Source organism: Lampetra planeri, chromosome 1 (assembly GCF_965212315.1).
Source record: "Lampetra planeri chromosome 1, kcLamPlan1.2.h2, whole genome shotgun sequence".
In the NCBI taxonomy this organism is placed as follows: Eukaryota; Metazoa; Chordata; class Hyperoartia; order Petromyzontiformes; family Petromyzontidae; genus Lampetra; species Lampetra planeri.
In genome coordinates, this window is record NC_136107.1 from 7,450,935 (window position 1) to 7,477,169 (window position 26,235).

General features: G+C 43.6%; 1 protein-coding gene across 8 annotated transcripts in view; it reads left to right on the plus strand.

Annotated features, from left to right (window-relative positions):
• The window catches only part of KMT2C (lysine methyltransferase 2C), a 177,061-nt gene that overhangs the window by 14,977 nt on the left and 135,849 nt on the right, over positions 1-26,235 (plus strand). For 7 of the 8 annotated variants that reach the window (XM_078617795.1, XM_078617848.1, XM_078617983.1 and 4 more), the window contains exons 2-4: positions 7,799-7,924; positions 15,071-15,171; positions 22,167-22,281. In XM_078617795.1, the coding sequence (XP_078473921.1) occupies positions 7,800-7,924; positions 15,071-15,171; positions 22,167-22,281 (341 nt within the window). In that variant the 5' untranslated portion in view covers position 7,799. Of the gene's footprint in view, positions 1-7,798; positions 7,925-8,870; positions 9,049-15,070; positions 15,172-22,166; positions 22,282-26,235 lie in introns of those variants that run through there. The other variant, XM_078618209.1, reaches the window with a different exon arrangement.

Sequence of the window (26,235 nt, forward strand, 5' to 3'; positions counted from 1 at the left end):
CCCACTGCTGCTGCTGCTGCCACCCTCGTCACTGCTCGAGAGAGTGGCACACACCCACTGCTGCTGCTGCTGCTACCCTCGTCACTGCTCGAGAGAGTGGCACACACCCACTGCTGCTGCCACCCTCGTCACTGCTCAGGAGAGTGGCACACACCCGCTGTTGCTGCTGCCACCCTCGTCACTGCTCAGGAGAGTGGCAGACACCCGCTGCTGCTGCTGCCACCCTCGTCACTGCTCGAGAGAGTGGCACACACCCGCTGCTGCTGCTGCCACCCTCGTCACTGCTCGAGAGAGTGGCACACACCCACTGCTGCTGCTGCTGCCACCCTCGTCACTGCTCGAGAGAGTGTCACACACCCGCTGCTGCTGCTGCTGCCACCCTCGTCACTGCTCGAGAGAGTGTCACACACCCGCTGCTGCTGCTGCTGCCACCCTCGTCACTGCTCAGGAGAGTGGCACACACCCACTGCTGCTGCTGCTGCCACCCTCATCACTGCTCGAGAGAGTCACACACCCACTGCTGCTGCTGCTGCCACCCTCGTCACTGCTCGAGAGAGTGTCACACACCCGCTGCTGCTGCTGCTGCCACCCTCGTCACTGCTCAGGAGAGTGGCACACACCCACTGCTGCTGCTGCTGCCACCCTCGTCACTGCTCAGGAGAGTGGCACACACCCACTGATGCTGCCACCCTCGTCACTGCTCGAGAGAGTGTCACACACCCACTGCTGCTGCTGCTGCTGCCACCCTCGTCACTGCTCAGGAGAGTGGCACACACCCACTGCTGCTGCTGCTGCCACCCTCATCACTGCTCGAGAGAGTCACACACCCACTGCTGCTGCTGCCACCCTCGTCACTGCTCGAGAGAGTGGCACACACCCACTGCTGCTGCTGCTGCTACCCTCGTCACTGCTCGAGAGAGTGGCACACACCCGCTGTTGCTGCTGCCACCCTCGTCACTGCTCAGGAGAGTGGCAGACACCCGCTGCTGCTGCTGCCACCCTCGTCACTGCTCGAGAGAGTGGCACACACCCACTGCTGCTGCTGCTGCCACCCTCGTCACTGCTCGAGAGAGTGGCACACACCCACTGCTGCTGCTGCTGCCACCCTCGTCACTGTGCTTGGTGTGGTGGGAAGCGGTGGTGAGCGGTGGTGGTAGCGGTGAGCGGCGGCCCGGGTTCGATTTCCGCTCACGGCCGACACCGTTGACGATTATACGAATCGGTCCTGGGCCTCCCCTAGGTCGACTCGGCCTCATGAGTACCCGGTGCAATGCGTAAATATCGACACTCGGGTGCTGGCCACCCACCCCTCGTGTGCCGTGCCGGCCTTCATAGGTGCTCGCTAACAGCACTTGCCCCTACAGTCTCTTAAGGCTACACGGAGGGAGGGGGGATCTTTGGGGGTGTGGGACGCTCACGATATACGCGCGTGTAAGAATGGCAGTGTTTTACTGGTAGAAACCCACTGGTTCCACCAGCCCACAGGGGATTATTGTGTCCGTCCGTCGTGCAGGGAGGGGCTGGGTGGGGAGGGTGGGGCTGGGTGGGGGGTGGGAGGGGTGGGGCTGGGTGGGGGGTGGGAGGGGTGGGGCTGGGTGGGGGGTGGGGCTGGGTGGGGAGGGGCTGGTCACCCCGTGGTGCCCTTATAAAACTCAACGTTTAACCTACTCACGCCGGCTTGTGCCCGCCCTCAGTCGGGCATATTTGCGGAATACACCACGCCGCCGTTGACCCTGGCCATTGACCGAGCAACCCAACGTTCTTACCAGCTCCCTCCGCAGGAGGAATGTGTTAAACTTACGCCAATGAGTCATTGACTAGTGGACGGGACGGTACAGTACAAGTAAACGAGACGGGTCATAACTCAATCGTGTAGACGAGGCAGGAGCACAGAGACGGCGTGACATCAGACGTAGAACGCCGAGCCGCGCTGCGGTGTCACGATTCGATTTGTTTCAATTCCCCTTCAAGTCGTATTTGTATTTCCACCTGTTTGTCTCGTTGCTTTAACTAGTGTTAAGGTAACGTTTGTGTATCATTTGTAAAAAAAAATGTAGAACTCTGAATTGTACCGGTGAATCGGCGGTTCGTGCTGAGTAGACTGCAAACAAGGACAGTACGCTCCAAATTAACCAGGGCGGTACAAGAGTGTTATTATACCAGTAGAAAGACAAGTAATCTATTCTGATACTCGTGGACTCGCGGGGAGAGCGAATGTGTGCTTGTGTGTGTGTGCAATCGTGGGAAGCGATCGTGCAACGATTTTAACTGCGCAGTGACAATTTACCTGAACCGGTCCGGGGACTCGCCTAGGTCGACTCGGCCTCAAATGAGTACCTGGTGCGGTGTGTAAAACATCGCCACTGGAGAGACAAAGGCGGCCGGGTGTTTTGGCCACCCCAACCCCCTCGTGTGCGGCGTTGGCCTTCGAAGGTGCTCGCTCACAGCGCTTCCCCCCCCCCCCACGGTCTGTGATGGCGACACGTGGGGGGGGCATCTTTGTGTGGAGCAGCGGGACCAATTGCACGGCCCGACGTGGCGGGCAGACGCTGCAATCACTTCCGCCTCGCCCAGCGGTCGTCGGCGTGTTGCTCTTTTTTGTTTGTTAAGGACCGCGTCTCGTATTCGCATGCGTATTACGGCTCTTGAAATTGTTTTTTTCTCCCCCCGAATTCGAAAAAATGGGTCTCTTTGTTATTTTGGTTGCCCCCCCCCCTGGCCTCGCCATCGACAACCGCCGGGCTGGGGTTTTGTTCAGCATGGGCTGGGGGTTGTGCAGCATGGGCTGGGGTTCGTGCAGCACGGGCTGGGGGTTTGTGCAGCACGGACTGGGTTGTGCAGCATGGCCAGTACAGTACAGTATGTGCAGCATGGCCAGTACAGTACAGTACTGTATGTGCAGCATGGCCAGTACAGCACTGTACGTGCAGCTCACTCAAAGTCTCCCTCGCTCACTCGAGCGTGGGGTGGTGGTGGTGGGCCTCCCATGCGTTGGCGTCCTGAGTCGGTGGTGGACATTTCCACAACGTGACGACACGTCGTTCACAGTATTGGTAGAGCGATAATAGAAATATATTGCAATACACAATTGACACGTTCTCCCGCAAAAACAAAGTGTGTCGTTTGTGCCATCGCCACTTTGGGCTTGGGTGACCAAATCCGCAGACTCGAACACGAGACCGGGGCAGGGCAGGCGGCAGTATCGGCTGTCTCGCCTGTAAGTGACCCAGTCCAGCTCCAACACAATCCCTGGGACTACTCGTGTACTGCGGGACCTCCATAAACAACGACGATATACACACGTATAATGTATTTTACGTATTAACCACCCAACCCGCTGTTATGGAAGTGACATTTAGTATTTCTTAAGTGTGTGTATAGTCCTTGCAGCTCACCACAGATGGTGGTAAAAATGCTTCGTTTTGATGGATTGGTCCCAGATTTATAGGGCAACTGCAGTGTTCTAATTTAGTGCATTCACTGGACGGTATTCGCTTTATCGACTGGTGTAATATTGGGACACGGGGCTCTTGAGCTACCGTATACGGTATCGTCACGGCTGATCGATTATTGCACGATGCATGCTACGAATCGCATGTGCAAAAATCGATTGTTCGATGTATGCGAATATAACGTGAGATGAGACGAGACCACAGTCAAATAAGACCTTAAATCTTGACTCAAAGCTTTCGTGACTGTAGGAATTCATATTCTTTGGGTCTTTCGGTAAAGCCACGTAGATAGAAAAAAATAAAAATAAATATCGACGTTTCGATCGCAACACAAGCGGTCGTCTTCAGGAAAATAAGACCTTACCAACAGGAGACGATCTGGACGCAAGAGGTCAGGTTAAATCGAATGCAGGTCACAATAATTCGTGGAAAATCTGAGAGTTGAACGGGTTTCACGTGTAGGTAGCGAGTCGGCGTTAACGCGTTCGCTTTGTTTTTTAAACGCTTAATGAAGGCATTTCGTGAACAATGTTGCAAACTATATATGCAGTACCACAGCGAAAACTACAACCACACGAGTGCTGACTGCCACGAGAGGCCATTGTGAGCCCGTGGTGGTGGTGTGTGTTCGTATTTATCGTGAGTGTATTGTGCCTTTTATGTACGGAGAGTGCGCGTAACAATGCAGTGACTAATGCACGTGTAGGCGGATTGTGTAATAGGTGTCGTGTTACTCCGTGCAGCGTGTCCTGAATGTAGCTTGTACGTACTGTAGTGCACATGGTACTGTATGCTGGACACTGCCGAATACTATGTACTGTTTCGTGAGTGCTGTATGCGTGATGCGTTGATTGCAGTGTGTACTGTACTGCGTACTCTGTAGTATGAACTACAGAATCCAGTGCTGTGCCTGAAATACGGAGTGCGTATGTGCTGTATGCGCAGTGTTTTTAGAAAGGGTAGTGTGGATTGCTTTGTGTGGTACACGTTCCAGTGGATGTGATGTGAACGTCATGTATGTTTGGTGTGCGGTGTGCTGTTCCCACCAGGGGTATCGTGGTCGAGGAGTTGTGGCGTTTAACGAGTGTCATTCGTGGTCTGCACATGGCTGTGTGTGTCCTGTGCAGATGTAATTAGTGTAACGCATGTGTGCAGTGGGGGTAGAATCGTGCAGCAATTGACGAATGATCATTGAGCTCACGGGACGTAGAATTTCGTAAGGTTTCTCGATGCTCCTGTATTATGATTTACCCGTAATCGCGGTAGCCACGAGGGGCGCTACTGTCCTCTAACCAGATGACAACCCCATTTGAGAGTCACGAAACACCATTGCCACTTGTGTAAGGGCGACCCTCTATTCTTTGGGTCTTTCTTTGGGCTCGGCCTGTTAGATTAATTGTGTGCACGCTGCTATTCACCAATTGGTAACCCCCCCCCCCCACACAAATATATATCTGAACGGTTAAGTTAGGTGGGGTGCGAAAGAAGTTCAACATATGCAGTACGTGGTGGGTCGTAAGGGATTAATAATTGTGCCCCTAGTGTGCATAACAGTATATTTGACCCATTTTAGTAACGATGTATCGACTAAATTATATTCGTGTGTGGGTAAGTCGCTTACGTTTTTCTAAATTAGCATGCTGTTGCATTTTGGCTAATGGATCGAACAAAAGTACAAACAATAGAGATGCAATAGTCCATACAAAAGAGACGTTGCAATCGGTACAGCGATGATTATCGCATGGAGCTGCGTATCGTTATGGTTAGGGCAGCTAACAGGAGGTTACCTAGTGCGGTGTGTCCTAAGCGTGTCTTTTGTAGCACAATGTACAACAAGCATACAATGATCCATATGTTAACCTACACAGTGTCACATGACTGCGTCAGTGTTGTATAGTGAGCAATTGATGACGAGATTACCCAGTGGATTACTGAACTTTCTACGTGCACCACAATGGCGGAAAGAGGCGATTCCAATAATTGATGGAATCATAAGGGGTGGATTAATACAGGCCAAATACGTATCGAACTAGTGTGCGTGTGGTGTGATGCTCGTACTATGTGTTGTGTGTACACTACTGTAGTGATTCAAGTATCGATAATCATGGGCTATACTGTACAGTATAGCAATTATCGCCCCCTACTGCACACATTTGGCAGAACCCTCTCGTGAAAGTCTCGGGATTCTGTTGGTTGAGCGCAACAGATAAATAACGCGCGATTAATATCGCTGGGGCAATTATTCGATTGGGTAGATGGACAAACATTTAAATGGGCCCACATGAAGGCAGGAAACCCCCTGACAAGCCACGCCGAGCGTGACGTGGCTGACAGTCGTGAAGCCTTCCACCTAGAGACAAGATTTATTTTTTTACCAAACTATTTTTTTGTAGCTTTTCCATTCAGTCGAGTGATCTAACTGATAATCGGTAGAGTAATTCACTACTTGTATAATTTGATAGCCCAGCTGTTATTTTAATATAATGCGGTTTATTAATGCAGAATGCAAAATAATTATAGTATTTCCACATAATTGTGGAATTTAATTTATTTGGAAATATTTAGTAAGTCGACTAATTTTGATTTTACAGATGGTCCCGCTTCCTTGATCACGGCCACAATTCTATCTGGTCTTTACCCTTTTTCTTACGACAAATGGGAGTGGTTACGTCATGAGGATTGACATCTGGGATGTCATATTGATGTGAGAAATTCTATTTTTCTCGTGGAATATTGTTTGTTATCATTTGCATGTTCCTCCACTCGACATTTTTTCTAGCACGTGGTTATGGTTCCATTTTGCAATTCTAAGAGCTAGCTTGTGTTGTTTTCATGCTCCCTTGGACATCTTCAAACAATGTATGTTATTTATATTCACATTCCATTATTCGTGGTTTTACAGGGTTGTGTACGTTCTGTGAAATGTTTAAGATTGATCTTTATAAATATCATTTTAGATTGCGTTTTACTTTGCCCTCAATTTTAAATGTAGTCCATGACACTTTCAGTGTTGACTTTTCAAAATGAATTTTTTTCGGACTTTTATTTTGAGAACCCATCTCTATTTTACTACCACTTGACCTAATTTTCTCTTACCAGTTAATATTTTGCCTCAGCTTTGGCAATGATGCAGTGGAATGACATCACACCAACCTGTGACTACTTTCTGTGTTAGTTACCTTGCAAAAAGACGGACATCTCTGACATGTTTAAGTGGTTGTTTGAAACGTAATAAATAAAAATAGCTTACCAATGCACCGTACGTTTTTAGATCAGTGTATTTGGGTGCGTGTAATGTATGGATCACACACAATGGACTCGGGAAGAAAATGTAAACGCTGAAAAGTGTGCAAAACATTGAGATACGTATGCGTGGCATTTCACTAAGAAACAAAACGTGGAATTTCTCGATTGGCAGCACAGATGATGAAGGGCTTCAATCTTTGTAGAGAAACGCAAGTGGGCTTGGGCAGGATAAACCCCGAGGAGAGATGATGGCGGATTTACACGAAACCGGTGACTGGCCGCCTGAGAAAAAACTGCGTCCAAGAGGAAAACCACTGGCGATGTGATTGAGTGTGAATGCAGAGTGATCATGATTGCAACGGCGTAGGGAAGACATTTATCTGTCAAATGACCGATGTATATAGTAAAGTATGTGTCTATAGTGTAGTGTATGGGTATAGTATAGTGTACATTTCTGGTTATACGCGGAGAGTGTAGTGTGTATGTCTATGGTGTCGTGTATGGTATTGTATATGGGGAGCGGGTAGTGCAGCGGTTTAGTGAGCTGGGCTACGAAACCCGGCTACGCGATTTCGATTCCCACGGACACGGCCAACACCAGTGGCGATTATCTGAAGTGGTCCTGGGCCTCCCCTAGGTCGACTCAGCCTCAAGTGAGTACCTCGTGCGGTGTGTAAACCTCACCACGAGGGAGACAAAGGTAGCTGGGCGTGGCTTTCATAGATGCTCGCTAACAGCACTTTTCCCAAACGTCTGTTAAGGCTATATGGGGAATCTGTGTGTGGTGCACGCCTTGATTGTATTGTTCGTGTTTCGATATTGCGCTGTGTGAGTTGTGTGTATAGTGCGTTGTGTATAGTGTAGTTACTATTGCACGCCGGTAGTATACCTGTGTGCACGGTCTTGAGTATTTTTTCGATAGTGTACTTATTATAGTGTGAGTGTAACGCCGTTGTATGTACTGTGTTGTACACGATCAGTTGTGCCTGTGTTACACCCCTTTAGTATGTGTACTCGGCGTTGTGTCTTGTACACGCTGCGTGTGCTCTCTCTCTTTCGGTGTGCGCGTCGTGCTTGACGTCGTTTCTTTCTCGCCCCAGAATGGAGTCGGACGGGGAGGCCGGGACAGCGGCTCCACAGGCGGGCGGGGCGAGCGAGCGGCGCGCCCGGGGGCGGCCGAGAAAGGACGGCGTCGTCCCCGCCACCCCCACGCAGCGCCCCGCAAAGTAAAGCGACGAAGCCGCGCACAGCGACACTCGCTCGGCTTTCATAGGGGTGGGGGGCGGGTGCTGGGCTTGTGCGCCACGCTTTGTTTGTAGAGGCGAGGGGGCTGCTCCTGTGCTCAATGTGATGAGTTTGCAGCCTCTGAGAGGGCAATGGCTCCTCTACCTTGATTGGTTTGGAGCATCATCTGTGGACCTGACTCTTGCGTCGTGCCCTGCGGTCAGTCGTATAAAACGCTTTAATTAAAAAATGTCGATGATAAAAACAATGTCGGTAGTTGTATGCGAGCGGACGGCTGCTGCTGCTTCTCATTGTATCAGCACCACGTGGTGTGTTAAAACTGCTTCTTGTAATAATTTCCGTGGCTTATTGTAGCATCTGGCTCATTGTAACACGTGGTCCGAGCTCGTATCATGCATGGGTCCTGGCTTGCACACGTGGTACACACACGTGGTGCCCTATAATGTGGCTCGTGTGTGGTGTGGCCGCCTGTGGCTGTATTACGGTGTGTACTGGCTGACTGTCACGTGGCTTGCCTCGGCTCACCACGTCACGTGACGAGGCACGAAGGCCCCAGGTCGCAATCCCCGGGTGCTGCCCGGGTTTTGCGCGCCTCTCATTGGCTCAGAACGGTTTCACGTGACCGCGCACGAGTGGAGGGGGAGGGGCTGGTTGCGGTCGGGGGGTAGGGGCGCGATGGTGTTTGGGGGGAAGGAGAGTGGGGGGTTGTTGTGGGCGGAGGGTGTTGTGGGGGGGGGGTGTTGTGGGTGGGGTTGTTGTGGGGGCGGGTGTTGTGGGGGGGTGTGGGGGTGGCAGGGGGGGGTGTTGTGGGCGGGGTGTGGGGGTGGCAGGGGGGTGTTGGGGGAGGGGGCGACGCGGTCTCGGCTCCGTTCCCGGCTGTGCGCTCCGCGCCGGGTGTCGGGTGAGACCGCTGGGCCGGGACTACTTCCCGGGTTGTGGGGCTAGGACGGGTCCCCTCGTGCGGACGGGAGGAGGAGGATTCCTCGCTCTCTGCTACTGCTGTGGCTGCCGGCCCCGAGCAGCCGAGCCGAGCCCCGACCGAAGTGACCGAAGCAGCGAGGGAGCCGAGTAACGGGGAGCCGAGTCGAGGCAAACTCTGCCCAAAGTGAGGAGACGTCGTGCCACGGAGGGTCCGATCCGAGCTCAATGGAGCCGGGTGGGAAGCCGGGTGGGAGTCGCGTGTGGCTGCTTTGCGATCACCACAAATACTGAAATAAGTGCAGCGCCGAGTGTGTGTGTGTACACGGGTCTGTGTGCATCTTACACGTGTGTACACGGGTCTGTGTGCATCTTACACGTGTGTACACGGGTATGTGTGCATCTTACACGTGTGTACACGGGTATGTGTGCATCTTACACGTGTGTACACGGGTCTGTACGTAGGTCTAAGCGTGTCGTGCATTTGTGTTAACGAGGCTCAGTCCTTTGTAAACACGCGTGCGCTTTTTGCTGTGTAAACATGGATGTGGGGTTGTTTACGTCTGTGATGCGTGTATAAGTCTATATCCATATATGTGGCACGTTTCTGTATATGATATACTTTTGCGTATGTACCTTTGTGCCAATATTTATTTACGGCTTTGTGTTTACACGTTCGTGTTTGTGGCTTTGCTACGTTTTATACACGTTGATACAAAAGTATATATGGGTGCACTATTGTGTGTTTGCGTACAAATAAAGTGCACAAGCGCCACGGGGACGTCAGACACTTACAGCGCTTGTGTTGTATAGTACATGGCATTTGTGTGCACATTGCTGTTTAACTCTGCTCGTGCCCACGTGGGTCATTGCATTTACAGTAGTTGCAGATATATTAGTTCTATATATTAGTTGTCTATGGGTGCACAGCATTTTTTTCCACAATTACAAACATGTACATAGATGTACGTTTCGACAAGTACCCACATACGTGCATACACAGGTACAAACATGCGTTTGTAATTTGTATGCATGTACGTGGGTACATGATTATGGCTGGGTGTACGCAACTTTGTTTATGTTTACACATTTGTATACCTAATGACAGAGAGCAGTGATGCAGTGGCTTGAGCACTGCTACGAACCCGGTGACATGAGTTTTGATTCCTGGCCTCGGGTTAACATGAGTGGTGAGGGATATTTGAACCACCCCCACCCTAAATTTTGATTTAAAGCTTTCGTGATTTGCTCTTTCGGTAAAGTCACGTAGAAGGGAAATAATAAAATAATGAAAATAAAAAACAATACAATTGTCAGGACGTTTTGACTGCAACACAAGCAATCATCATCACCCTCTTCATCAACGTGCGCTAACCATTGCGATGGAAGTGGGCTTGAGCAATTGGATTTACACAACACGAGAACACGAGCATTTATGTACTTAGATTTGTTTGTGTACATAGCTGTGTACTGTTATTGTGTCAACTTTTGATTACATAGTTGCATTCTCCAGTATAGATATAGGTACAGGAGAGATTGTGCGTGCATATCTGGGTCTGCATGCAGTGTTTACGGATATTCACTTCAACACATGTGTGCTGGTGTATACGTACGTGTGAATACATATTTATCTGTACACGGTATACAGGTCAGCATGTGTAACTGCATATATTTTTGTGCACGTAGTTTTGTCTCTGTATAATATTTGTATATCTCTCGGTTTGTATCAATGAGTACACATCTCTGTAAATGTGCACACATCGGAGCTCATGTGCAAATATCTCAGTATGCATGCCCGCATTACAATTTATCTTATGTGATGTGTTTACAGTGCGTACAGTAAATATCCTGCATATTGCTGTGCTTATTTGTGCGTATTTTTATGTAAACAATTCTGCATTTATATACACATCAAGATGTATCCATGCACATTTATGTTTGCACGTGTTTCTCACTGTGCAATGTACTTTTCTTATCTCTGGATGAACAAACCACTCTCTGTTCACACATGATTGCGTGTGAGCAGCATATCATTTAGAGCCAGCAACCTCATTAGGTCTTGCTTTATTTTTTTCCAGCAACATTTGTTTAAGCAAGCAAACTCTAGTTCAGCATTGACTTCTGGTTGTCATCAGCCTGTAGCTGAGCTCTGGCGTTGTGTTGTGCCCCTGTCAGGGGTCACCTCCCTGATTCTCTGGGTTTTGAGGCGCGGTGTTTGGCCGATGGGGGAAACCCATGCTATCTGATTCATTGTTAGGTGCTGCAATTTCTGCTCCAGAGTGGATGGAGTGACTACATTTCAGCACAAACCATGCATACGCCACACAGGCCTAGATTATTATATGGTGCACTTTTGCACCGTACGTAGCCAATCTTGCTAATCGGAGGTGCGGATTACAGGCATTTGCAGGGTTGGTGGACCAGTTAGGCATGTGTGAGCCTTGGTCTGTGTTTGTGGTCTCCTTGCTGGGCAATGAGGTGTGCCGTCAGGTATAATACAGCAAGCTTGTGTTATGCAGGCTGTCTGTGGGTCATTGGTGTCCCCCATTCACACAAGTGGGCTTTCTTCAGCCATTTTCTACTGGCAGTTACAAATGCTCAAAGAAATTGGCCAAACATCTCAGAATAGGACTTTTTTTTAAAGGTCTTTTTAAAAAGGTATTTCAGGGTTAAAATGTAAAATTATTAATATAGTTCAGTTTTTACTCTGGTGAGGTGGGTGTGGTTTGTATAGCGGCAACGGCCACTCATTTTGACAGCAGAGGCAGGTCATGCTGTCACCCATTGTTTTCATCCAGCTGGTTGTTTGAATGTGCTGCTTTTTCAGCTTGTACTATATTATGCATAGTACATAATTATCAGGCTCAGGCTGCTTTGTCCTTGCTTACTCAATGCTTTATGATTTATTAAAACTAGATGTCCCAGCAATTGTATTTATCTAAGCACTCATACACACTGACCCCTATATAAGGCCAGCATAGGCCCAAGATGTCTCTTCTCCATTTTCACCTTGATAGAACAGCCCAAATAGCTGATGCAGACTGGGCAGGGAGTCTGGGTGAGGGATTATGGCTGACCAGAGCCCACTCATACTGTGAAATCTAAAACCAGAAGCTTTCCAGGTGAAAAACTATTGTGAAAAATGAATGAAGCTCAGAAATTTCTATTAAATTTCACAGGTGAATGTCCCCGATATACTATTCTTCCCTCATTTATTTTTTCTCTGTTTCCCACCACAGGTGGGAGGTGGGAGTGTGGCACATGTATGGATTACTATAGTTTACTCGGGCCGTGTGAATAGAAAACCGTAAGCCTTGCAGAATAAAAATGTCATTACAAATATTGCTGTTTATTCATATAGTTAACTAGGCTATTTTAAAGTAACTTTTTTAAATAATTGAACAACATGACATTAACGTTTAGTTAATGTTCGACAGTACATTATTGTGGCGTCTAAAATAATTATATGTCCTTTGTAACCAAGTAAGAGCATATTGCGACCTAGAGCCTCTTGCAAGGGATACTGGGTAAACCAGGTCCAGGTCCTCAGTTTTGTATGAATAATTCAGCAGATTATTAATTGACAGGATTAGACGTAGTTTCAAGCAGTTCTTCATGTAAATACTGTAATTAGATATTTTTTATAAAGATCAAACCATTTTTATAATTGGAACCCTGCCTACTGTTGCCTTTTTATTCATATTGAGGGTTCAGCCTTGGAAAAATGGTCTGACTCGCGCGACCTCGGTGGCATGTGGCTTCTTGGTGGCAGCAGTGCATTCGCCGCCACCATCCTGTGTTTAGCTCACTTTTGATGTAGAAAGTTGATTCAGAATTACTACACGGGCACATGGCGCCTTAAAAGATGTAGTAGCACAAGAATAAATTAGCTCTTATTGTAAATGTACATATCAGTCTGTCTCAGGCTGTCTGACATTATTTTGAAGCTTTAAAAAAATACATTTTGGTCAAGCTTGCCAGTGGCACTGTACTGACATCACTGCATTAACATGTATAGATATGAATTATGTCACAGTGGTAACGGTAAGGTTAATTTCAATTAATTTTGGACATAACTACAAACTTTGTATTTGATGGGCTGGGGCATGCAGCCTCTATGCATCTTCAAGATAAGAGCTGTTTGTTTTTTGGGTTGTCATTAATCCAATGTTAGACAGCAGTGAAAGCAAAAAACAATTAACTGTCTCTGTTTCAGCTTGCATGGCTGATGGCATAAATGCTGTGCATGGAATTAAACGTATATCGTATACAAAATTACATAAGATCCACAATGGGCCATGGAATTAAAATCCAATCGCGTATAGTGACGGCAAGCTTGCTTCATCGTAAAAATCTGCTTCACCTTACAAGGCTTTTTTGTCAACACCCTCAGTGATTGACTTGGGAATTTCTTGATCCTTTGTGGACCTTGTGCATTTTTTGAGCGGTGTCAGTTTGATCACTTAGGTTTTTGTAAATCAACAATGATGGTTGAGTTAATCCGGGGCAAATTGTCCGTTTACATATAAACTCAATGATATTTTCCCATTCGGTGCATATTCACCAGTGCCTTAAATGGGCATCCGTTAAAATCAATGCCTTCGGGTTTAAATTGCTCGTCCTGAGCAGTGTCGCTGCGTGTGCCTTTGTTGGGTCTGGCCACAATCGTATGGAACAGTGACTTTACATTTCGGCTCCTAGCAATTCACTCACCTGCGATTCAGTACCAATGTCATCAAATGACATTCGGTGTCAATATTTGATGGAAGAATCACATTTTTGTTTCATTTTACACGGTCTAACTTGTCTATACTGTTTGTACTGTACATACCATCTTGTTCTGTTTCGTTTCTTCTGCCATGTAGTGTTTCCTTCGTCCTGACTATTATCCTAAAGGGAATATTTGCATTTAATGCGCATGCATGAAAATACTTGTTTAAGCACGCAATTCAATTTCCATAGTCACATTAAATCATAAATAGGTTTTAATTGATGAATCATGACTTCATCAGTTATATTGTGCGTTGGTAGCAGCAGTCGCCAATTGACATGCATTTGTTGCTTGCTTATATGTACTGTTGTCCGGTAGCAGGCGACGTCTGTCATTCTAAGTGATTGTTCCCCCCTTGGATATGTACATGAGAGTATAGTACTAGAGTTGGGAAGGTTTATTTTGAAATGTAATTAGTCTCTGATGTTTTTTTTATATATAATGCATACTAATTCCATATTTGTCACCCTAATACATTTGTTACTTTTTTCATAACATTTTAAACAATTGGCAGCCCCTTTTGTCAAGTCGCTGCTGCATAAAGGCCTCACCAAACAGTGTCATCGTAGAGGTTGCTTAACCAATCTTCACCTCACTGGTCAGTGCAGGTTGATGAGGGGGAGAGACGGAGGTCCAGGATGGGTTCAAATCAATCACCACCGATGTCCGCTGGTAGTCGAACACAGGTCTTCGGTTTCATAGCACAGTGCGCGAACCACTAAACCACAACTCCACTCCCACTTGTATGATTATTTGATTCAAAGTAACATGTACAGTAATGACTTGATTTAACCCCGGAGATGACAGTGCTTTGATTTGATTCTGAGATTTGAAGTATATTATGTATGCCTTGGCTACTGCTGTTGAAAACAGTGTAACAAAATTTGTTTTTGTTCCTGGGTAGTAAGTGTTATTTTGTAATTGCTTATACCTCAAAAGTATAGAAAATGGCTAATCCCCACAAATTTAGCTTTTGTTACCAGGCCAGTGATATTTTGAAATTTACCTATTTTCAATGGCAAAACGTGTGCATTTGTGTTATTCCTTCACATGAAGTCCTGGTCACAAAAGCAAAGTTTGTGGGGAAAAATAGCCATTTTCTATACTTATGGGGCATAAAAAATTAGAAAATAACACTTACTACCCAGGAACAAATATTGTGTTACAAAATGAAATTAACCGAAGCTGATGACATGATCATTTATCCTTGTTTAATTACTAGTAGATGTATTGTAGCGTAACAATATGGTAATGAAGAAAGTAATCAAGTGGTGCATTCTATCTAAATGTAATATGATTACATGCTAAAAAAAGTAATTGGGGTTACCAGCCACACCTGCCTTTGCCAAATTGCAGTATTTTACATTGCTTTGCAATGAGAGGAATTTAACATGAAGCATGAGTGCCTGATGATGTTGACTGAGACGTTGTTTTGCAGGACCCGGGGGGCTGGCAGACTCCGAGCCACGGGCGACGGCGACAGCAACGGCCGCAATGGCACGGGGGATGCGGGGGATGACATGACGACGGAAGAAGCGGGTAAGTCAGACACCCTCTTAGTGTCGGTCTCACAGCCGTGATTGGGGGACTTCATCCATGAACCAAGAGCAGATGTATCGCTTGTCGGTGCCACCTTGATGTGGCATACGTTTAGTGGTTCCAATGAGTTTTTGTGACCAATAACGGTGATTAATAATGTGCAGTCCATTTGAATGAGTGGGGTTATCATATAAGTCACTCGTATTAGTCATATAAATAAATCAGTTCTGTTCAAGTTTTTAAACCTTTGGTGGTACCAATTTCTGCTCTGGCCCATGGAAGAGAAAAGCTGTTGGTGGTGTATGTATCTGGCCTTTAGGGTTGTAAGGTTTGCAGCTGGTGGAAGAGTGCTCCATGGAGCTTGTCATGGCTGTTTTGAAGCACTGAGCTGTTGTTAAACTGTTAGTGAATGATAAACTTTGCAACAATTACTCTGTATAGGACAAAGTATGAGCCAACTTGTGTTGAATGAGAAATCTCTTGCAGTGTGCTTACATGTTGTTGTTGGGGTTTGTCTTCCAGGGGCAACTCCCTAAGATGTGATCTGCTGCATTTGTGTAATGACGTAATGTAGATTGCACATTTTGAATATAATTGGTTATTGTCACTTCCGCAAAAAATCGATAATTTGGATTTGTATAGCATCAACATGCAACTGCCTCTCAAAGAATGTAAATCTGTGGCATACATCGATTGGAATGAAAGAAAATAATAGGTTCTTTGGGTTTTCTTAGGGGAGGAGTAGACTGGTAAGGATGCTCCAGTTTAGAGCGGGGGAGGAGATGACAGCGGTGGTAGAGGTGCGAATACAGACACTTTGTAGACATAGTAAATGTGTTGAAGTGGCTTGCAAAGCAATTAAAACTAAAATGCAACTCAAAGAGGTGCCTTAAATGTATTTATTCTTTGGTTCTTTTCGGTTAAGTCACGTCTAAAACGTTTATTATTTTATTTTTAGACGTGACTTAACCGAAAAGAACCAAAGAATAATCCCTGCAGTCACGAAAGCTCCTAAATTAAGATTAAATGTATTTGTCCATATTGGAGTATTCAGGGTGGTAAGATAATTATCATGCAGGGGATATATCTTCACAGAAAGGCAAACATTGCAGATGTATAGGGTTAAAGTAGTGGAAACTTGTCAGAAATGCATGGTGCTTTATATTTGCCTACATCACAATGAGTAGTTCTACCCTAGTGACATTATAACAAGGTCAATATGGCAGCATGCTTCATATAGCTGCAGTATTTAACTCAATAAAGCACACATCTCTGAGTCATGAAGCTTCAAACACATGTTGGACAGCCTAAGAAGCACAGTATAATTGTGAATCTGCAAGGTTTGCACCTTGCATACTGGTTATCCTACAGACAGGCAGGTCTTCTCCATGGAAATGTGGAATATCCACCAGAATGAGATTCCTTTTTTGATATTACCACACGGTATGTTTAAATGACCCACTGGTTTTTGCAATGTGGTATTGTTCTTAAATAGTACCGTTAATATTCCATGTTCTTGTATGTTTCATAAAATTAATTGTATGATGGTCTGTTTGTTGATATGTATATCAGTGGGTTATTGATATCACTGCTCATTCGATAATATGAATTACATTTGTGCTAGAATTGTAATTGTTCCTTAAATTAATTATGTTTAACTAAAACAAGTGCTGTTATTGACATTGTTTTCCCACTAGGGTGACAATTGAAAAGTAGATTTTTATTTCAATTATTACCTTGTGATTAATAAATTAAAATGCAACTTAAGTATTGAAACAATTTTTTTCTCTCGAATCAATAGAGCAGTTTACATCCTGGTTCATGGAATCGAACCAATTATAAAAATTCCACAATTCAATGGCAATAGTTTTTTTCGAAAGGTGCCCACTGTTAACATGGCTACCCCTTTGTAGTAGGTTATCTACCACAGTGGGATGATACGCTAAACCAATCCCTTACTCGTGATTCTCAACTTTGTGTTTACTTGTCATTTGCACTTTACTTACTGTCTTTCAGCCTGAAATGCATCTTCCTAATCTATCAAATACTTGTATTTCTGAATTATGGGGAGTAAAATCATAAATAAATGAACAGTGAAAGGACTTTTTCATAAACAAAATGCATTGAAGTCACGTACATTTTGTATTTAAGGTTGTTCTTGCCTATAACACCAAGCAACTCAGGAGCATTTGTTTAACTGGCCAAACCCGGTGGATGAAACCAGTCCATGGTTTGCCTGATTAAATAGGGGAAAAAACTAGCTAAAGGCCCATAGACTGATGGTACTACCTAGTTTTGTCTTACGTGACGGTTAAATATTAATCTGTCAATTGCTTTAACATGAACTAAAGTAAGCAAAAAAGATATGCAAATGTCACTATAAATTAAGTAAAACTACTTGTGTTGCCAATGAGAGGGACTAGAGTCTTAACCCTACTGCAGTGCATTTCACTGCGCCAATTTCCACACAGCCGACTGGTTTAGCAGGTGGCCTATGCACTGCAAGGCTTTGTTATGGGGAGCAGTAATTTAGGGAGCTTATATTCTAGAAGCACCTGTACGTTGGTGGGGCCTTTATTCCTCGTGGCCTTTACTCCAGGTGGCCCATATGCCACCTGTGCTTCATTTTATGTTGGAGAATTCAAAGTGACAGGATCCTGACAAGGTTGAAATTGCACACCGTCTCCATTATCACTCCCACTGAATGCACTGTGGCTGTTGGCAGCCTCGCAAGCAAATGGTTTGACTTTATCCATAAAATTCTCTCCCCTCGTACCTAAAAACCTCAAATCTTGCCAATTCTAAAATTGCCCTTGAAGCTTTGTTTGCAACAATATTTGCAATTGTTCAAATGGAGCAAGGTTTTAAAAAAAAATATTGAGTATAAAAAAATAATATTCGTATTTAACCTCATGGTAATGGAAAACGTGTATTCACATAAATTCGTATTTTGTCAGTGATAAGAAATGTGCTAGGATTTCACTTAATTGTAGGTTTACTAGAAATTCAGGTACACCATACAAATTAATAGTTTAGTTGTGAGTGGTTAGTGGTCAATGGAGTGGTTATTGATGCTGTGGTCAGTATACACAATTGAGAATCAGAAGCTGACAAGCCCAAATCTGAGTTGGAGTGTTGACAGCCAGTCATCTTTTTGGGGCTAATGAAATGTGTTTGACTAATAGGAAGTGAACCGATTCTAGTGGCTATAGAAACTGACCCTGTCATGGTAAAGTGTGATTTGTATTGCTAGCTATGGGTTGTGCATTGAGATTAAACTGTCATATGCTTGTTTGAGCAAGAATGCACTTAGATTTTTTACACGCTTTTTATTAACTCACTCTGTCTGTTGTTGTCGTTGTTGTTGTATTCTCAAATCTTGTAACTCAATTTTAACCCACTTCCCAATGTGTGGTATCGACAGCAAACTTGGTATACTTATGTCATACTGATGACAATACTATATTTTATCATAAAAAACAAACAAATATATATTTTAAAACATTATTTTTAGATGTTATGTTTCGGCTTGGGTGTAATTGTCCATGGTCAACTGACGTTGACTGTAAATCGCCTCGGTCCCTTAAGTTATGGCAAGCTTCGGGGCCACTTCCTGGAGTCGTGGAGTTATTCGATTACTAGTACATTTCATGAAAGCGTGTTTTTAAAAAGTTTTTTTATAATTACTTTTTGTAATTGTTCTATGCAGTAGTCTGATACTCCAGCTTATAAGAGAGTATTTGTTACTGAAGGCACTTGCAAAGCAAGTGCAGCCCAGTTTGTGCCAGTCCTGTACTCGACAATTTGACATTTAATCTTACCTAGTGACCTGTTTTAAAGTTACCAGTCTCAGGGCACCTTGTGTGCACCAACCATATTTTTGTATTCAATTGATAATTTAATCATGGCCGATTCACAATAATTAAACAAATTAATAAATTATCAATTGAATCATACAGTGAGTGCGGGAGGGGCACGCTAACTCTTATAGAGATAATGAGTATGTTTGAACGTGGTGGTGACGTGGCCAGCGTGAGTGCGTTTGCCACTTGTTGCAGAGGTTTCGCATTTAGAAATCCGGCAGCCCGACCCGAATTAATCTTGCCTTGCAGTGTCGTCTTTCAAAGAAGAGTAGACCATTTTGTGTCAGCATCATGATTCTAATTTGAAGAATGACTCCATGTGTCTCAATTGGGAAATACAAGTTTCTTGTTATTTTGGTTCAGAATCTTAAAACAGATGACAGCCACTATGATAGGTCTTTTCTAGTCATTCCTCTCATTGTAAAGCCAGAAGATACAGGGTCCCCGTACATATTGTGTTATGAGATTTAACTGTATGAACCTTGGATAAAACTGCAAGGTGTCCCAAAATGTTGTTTATCTTTGTAAATATATTCACTGAGTGAAACATTTTCGTGAAATTAATTAATCCTGAAAATCAAGACAGCATTGTTAATATTTTGGTAAAATTATACAGTTGATGAACATATTCACACTTCACACCTGAGTTAAAACTTCACACTTTCCCTCCCACTCCCACATGTTTCACACCTTTGCTTCCTCACCCCACAGCTCAAATTTACACTTTCACAACATCCAGCTACACCCCTTTCATGCCTCCCTACCCCCTCCCTTTACATATACTTCAATGTCAACCAAATGTAAAGTTAACTTGATTGATAAATTTAACCTCCTGTCAAAAAAGAAGCCAGAGCCACACGCTAAAAATTTAGATGTTAACTTTCTCTCTCTCTGTGCATCTCTTTCCGATCTCTACTCCAGTGACTTTCTGCCCTGCCTCCTTCCCCCCCCCCTTCTCTCTCCCCCCCCCCCTACCAGAGGCGTAGCTAGGGGGGGTCAGGGGGGTACATATGTCCCTGGGCGCCAAGGTAAAGGGGCGCCCAAATGAGGCTTACAACGTTACATTATAACTTATTGCGGCGGGCACGGCAGCCTGAAACTACTGCACAAATCTACACCTCAACCTTAAAGTTTATATATCCCGCCACACACAGCCTACATGTCACGTAATTACATTTTGGTACGCGCGCCTATTAAGATATTACATGGAAGAACGTACCAAACAACAGACAGGCGCAGTCTTACAGCCTTAGTCACTGGCCTGTTTTTTTGTGGCGGAAACTACGACGGCCTGAAACACGCTGGAGTGCACGATCAGAAGCTGTTAAAGCTATCTATGAAGGACTGGATGAACTAGTAGGGCTGCTAGACAAATTATCGGAGGACGTAACTATGACGCCTGAAACCAGAAGTAATGCATAACAGTTACAGGCATGTGTATTAAATTTTTACTTCATAGTTTTATTACATTACTGGAATGTCATTCTTGGAAAAATGTATCGTGTTCAGAAGCGCTTACAGGATCCTACTATGAATTTCAAGGAAGCAGCAACTGATCTTGAATCTTTGGAGCATGAATGTCAAGCTTCGTGATGATTTGAGCCAAGTTGCTGTAGAAAACGCCAAAACAAGATGCACAGCCTGGGAGATCGATGTGGACAGCAGAATTAGGCGACGTCGGAAGATGCCAGGAGAACTGGCAAGAGATGCAGGACTTTCAGCAGCAGAAGAAATTGTGCGCGTTATGAAGAGCATATTTTATCGACTTCAACAGGAGATGTCAACACGGTTTTTACGACTAAAAGACCTGAACACAAAATTTGGATTTCTGCTGGACGTCAAAACGCTTCTATCCGACACAGATGTCGATGCAATTTGTCGAAATTGCACAGATTTTGGAAATTTCTATGACACCGACATCAATGGCCACGAACTTTTCACAGAAATTGGAGATTGCAAAATGCTGCTCAGTAACCGGAATGAAGTTCTACCAGAAACTCCTTTGGATCTTCTTGGTTTATTGTGTTTCATGGAGACGACATATTTCCGAATTTGCGAATTTCACTGCAAATTGTATTAACAATAGCAGTTTCAATTGCAAGCTGTGAGCGGTCGTTCAGCAAATTGAAACTTATTTTGTCGAATTTGCGTGCTTCAATGGGACAAGATCGTCTCAGCGATCTTGCTCTTCTTAGTGTTGAAAGAGAAACATTGGAAAAACAGATTTTGATTACGTGATTGACCAGTTTGCGACAGTGAAATTAAGAAAAATTTATCTTTTGTAGACTGTCAACCTAGGCTCTAAGGAAAGCTGTCTCGGGTGTGGACCAATCAACTTCAAGGACAGTGCATACATTATTAGAGTTATGTTTTTGTTTGCATTATGACTGCAGGTATTGTGGTCTATGCAAACATGACTCCTCGTAAAAAAGGTGTCAGTTTTGTTTCCAGATAACAGGGTAAGAAAACTATTATCATATGTCAACCAGTCTACGACAGTGACTGAGTGAGCCATGTAATATAATTTCTATAAATTTGCTTCTTTAAATACAATGTTTCCTTAATTTTAATTATTCCATATTCGATGTAATAGAAAAATGTGATTAAACGGGGGGGGGGCGCCAATTTTATAGTTCGTCCCCTGGCGCAAAATATCCTAGCTACGCCTCTGCTCCCTACTGCCGAGGTCTATATAACGTCGTGCCACGGCAGATCTCTCGCCTACTTCAGCAGTTTTTTTCTTGCTGTGGTTGTCCCACCTGATGACGATTGCTTGTGTTGCGATGGAAACGTGATCTATTATTTTTCTACCTACGTGACTTTACCGAAAGAACCAAAGAGTATATACACCAGTAGTTTAACATATATTGTTATTTAAAAACGTTTGAAGCTTATGTAATAAATAAACAATGTCCCCTTTGCTATAAGATACTACAGGTTTAAGTCTAACCATCAGCCAATGTCTTCTGGACCAGTGTTTTCCAGCAGCGTTTGTGTAAGCAGCTTTATAAAGCAGACTAATGGTGAATGGATGTTGTGTTTCTGCATAGAATTTGCCTGTGTCCATCTTATGATGTGCAGCATAGCGCTGCTGGCTGTGCCAGTGTTGATGTCTTGTTTTGTGTCATGCAGATGTGAAGGAGGGCTCCATGGCAGAGGGAGGGGAGCCCTCCCCTCCGCCCTGCCCCAGCACTGGCACGGAGGAGCCGTCACCTGGCCAGGGCCCGAGCCCCCAAGCAGAGTGCAGGTGAGACGACATGAGGATCTGTGAGCTTCCATTGTTTTCAACAGTACCTGTAAGACAATAGCCACATTGACACCTAATCTCTGCCTTCTCATACGAAGAATTTCGTTTTCTTCCACCTTTTAAAAAGCAGATGAAGATGCACCTTTCTGGCGAGCCTTCGAGTAAATTTGAAATCTGAGCTAGGCACCGCACCTCTTGAGTCACATTCGAACTTTGTCTTTTTGCGGAATTGCACGTGTTACTAGTTGTTCATGATTATCACTTGCCTTCAGATCTACAGCTTCTTGAGAATGCAGTAGAGAAAGCTACTCTGTTAACAAGTCTCGCAACTGATATATTGCCAGTGTGGGTTGTAAATACAATTCTACTACAACCACTACAACAATAGTTTCTGACTTGGTCCTGGAGCTTGAAAAACCCAATGACATCAAAATGAACATATTGTTCAGGAGAATAATTTGTTAGAATTTCTGTCTTAAATGCTTGTTGTGGCATGCATACTTCTGTTAGATTTGGCCAGGTGATATTCAATTCATAATCTAAGGGTCCAAGTTAAAATTCTATTTTGGGTTGCACTTTCCCCATTGTGACAGCTCTCCTGAGTAGATTAAATTAGAATGTTAAATTGAAAGTCACAACTGTGGTTGGATAACCTGGCTCCCACTATACAATTTTTAGGAATGTCCAAATACTGGCTTAGGGATGCCAAAATGATGTGCACCACCACATACTGCTTGATTGTAGACACTTATTCGTATTACACTACTAGAATGTGGAATATAAAATACTGTTTTTGAAGTTTGTTAGAAAAGATGTTTACGGCAAATGTAAGTATTTGACAATTCATATTGAATCATATGTACTGATATATTGAATGATATATGCAAATCATAATTATAATTGGTTAATAAAATTTTGTTAAGTATATGCAAATGTTACTTTAAAGTGAATCTAACCATTGAGGTGGTAATTAACAAGGCTGTGCAAACAAATCTAAATAATCCATTCTTGAACTGAATTGTTACCTCAAATCATGACAACCCCTCAAATTGTATGGGAGAGTTGAGGTTAATTGTTCTATGCCCATGCTTTATGGGTACGTGTTAATGTGTTTTTATACAGATAATGAAAAACAGATGAGTGAGCCTTTTGTTAATGTTGTTTCAAAACAAGGGAGCACAGAATACTTGCACTTTGCTAGGTGGTATTGTCTCTGAGGGGGTGCTGGTATTGATAGTAAATGCAACATAAACTTTGTTTTCTGTTCTTAAACGAAGATGAGAAAATGGTTTCCTGGAAGGGGTAATTGCATTGGAACCTCAAATATTGTGTAACTGTAATGCCAAGTTTTTGGATAACATTGATGTGGGCAGGTCAACAAAACACCTAAAATGTGTGATTGATTTGTGTGCATTTCGTGTATAGCAATTGTGCACGATATGGGAATTATTTATGCAACCACTGCATATGCTGTATTATATGTGCACATTCCATCGCCAATGACCTCCTTAGAATCACTGGAAAGACTTGATGTACACAAAACAGTCATGTAGCAGAGCACCGGATCAATAGGTTGTTTGTTCAAACCCGAGTCGGCCATCCACAGTGTCATTCTTCTGGGTCAGTAAAGTGGGAATATGTTTGTGGTAAGTCAGAACTTGTCTACCTATTTACTTTACATGCCTTCATCATGGCATTGTGAAATTTCAATTGCCAGCTATGGTCTACCATTGGAGATGAGCACTGATCAGTGGAAATGTTTCTACAGAGACACTTTTATTTCCTTTTTTCTGCATTTATTACAGTTGCAAGTGAAGTATAAAACCAGAGCAGCAGAACCAGAAGATAACCTACGAGAATGCAGACAATACCCAACTCGTATAGCGCAGCTGGGAATTACTCTTCACGATATAATTAACTCTCTAATTAACTGTTGATGATGCATTCCAGAGTCGGCATAAGTTATACCCCCCCCCCCAAACCTCGTCTCGATATGTAGTGATATTTAATAATCCAAACAAGTATGTAAGATATAAGGTTATAATATAGATACGTACAAATGGCTGACTCTTGAATGTGTCTGTTTGCATGATTAATTATTATTGTTCTTGTATAACCAGGAAAGCCTCACTGGGCCTCATGACTTTTCAAGGAGTTGATTGCTGTGTGTAATCCCAATTGAGTAATTTGGGGGTTAGTTTTCAAAGTGGCAAATTTTGAGCATGACTGGCTTCCTACTCTTGCAAAAGACATCATAGGATTTTTTTTGTGTCCACGCAGTTGGTAATGCATATTTTTTTTTGGTTAATTCACCCGCATTGAATACCAGGGAGGCATCTGAATTCAAACCTCTGCAACAATTGGTGAATGCGCGACTGCGAGGCCATATCAACGGCCCAGTGTCTGCCTCCGATATGTTATTGTTGGCATGTTTTAACGTGTTATTTCTTTCGTATTCCAGTGTGTGAATTAATGTGCAACTGAGCATGGAATTATTCTTGCTGTACAGCTGTGCTGAAACAATAATGCACGCTGTTTGCGAAAGCGTAATTTTATTTGCTAATTGTTTATACTTATAATGTTAGCAAAGATGACTCTTGATTTAACATGCCACCTCTACCAGGTAATCTATGTATTCAACTCTATATTTATATTCAGTAGGATATACTATATTCTGTACAGATTTTGGATGCTACCATTACAAATCCCTTCTTGGGGCATAGGTGACTAATGTTGGGGGATGCAGGGTTGTATTGGGAAAACATTACAGATCCATATTCTCAATGTTAGGGTTCATGATATAAAAAAAACTGCACGAATTTGGCTTGGAATGTTGAGAGAACATACCGAGGTAGTCTCGTTAGTCACTGATTAGCATGGTTGGCTACGCACAGTTTGAAAGAAGTTCAACATATATACATTTGGCTGAATATTAAAGAATGCAGTTTCGCTTGTATTTAATTGAGCATGCCATTGAACATCTCTTAACACATGCATACATTATACATTTTAGCTTCAAAGGCAAAGAGGGTTTATATACAAAATTTTACATTTTAAACCAAGCTAAACATGTTACAATGTTACATTTTAAACAAAGTTTGAACGAGAAAATTGAACCTGCCAATTATGATGACCCTATTTGCAAAGCCAAAAATCGTGTTAAATAATTCAGGGTCATATTGCCTGTGTGTTCTATCTATTGTGCATATTAGCAAATAAATACAAACATGCATTAGTCAGAGCACACAACAAAACAGAGCTAGAAGAGATTGAAAAGACAGTTTCAAACTGAAATATGCAAACAACTCTGTTGGAAATTATAAAAGTAGGAGGTTTGGTTGATTGTAACACTGTCAGCTGGTCCTCAGGAGTAGTTTCTAGTCTTGTTGAAAAAAGCCGTTGTTTTCATGATGTTCAACAAGCTTCATCTTCTGACGTAGAATTTAATTATCAAAATACGCACCATTTTGACCCTTTTCAATTTATTTTGTTGATCTTGGTTTAAAATGTCACATTTTGTATACCTTATTTGATTGGAACACATTTCTCATTTTTAGTTATCAAGTCATGTTTATAGGCTTTAACGCTGTGTTTGTTCTTGTTATATGTTGAAATTTTGAGCATCTTTAGTGGAAATTGGACATTATAGGCTCGCGCTGCAATGTAAATTGACGGGCAAGGAAATTACGCACTATATTAATTTTTTTACGCGATCTAAACCAAAAACCTCTTATGGATGATATTGGTCGCGAAAGCCTACGTGTTAAACTATATTATTATTTATTGTGGTTGTGCAAAATTGCTCGTATGCGAAAACATATCAAATGTTTTAACCTTTAGCATATTAAGCTATTGAAGTTCTCGGAAGATAAGACTTCAAAGTACATTCATTGCATAAACACCCGAATAAACACATGCTAAGTGCATTGATTGCATTGGCACACCTTGATGAGC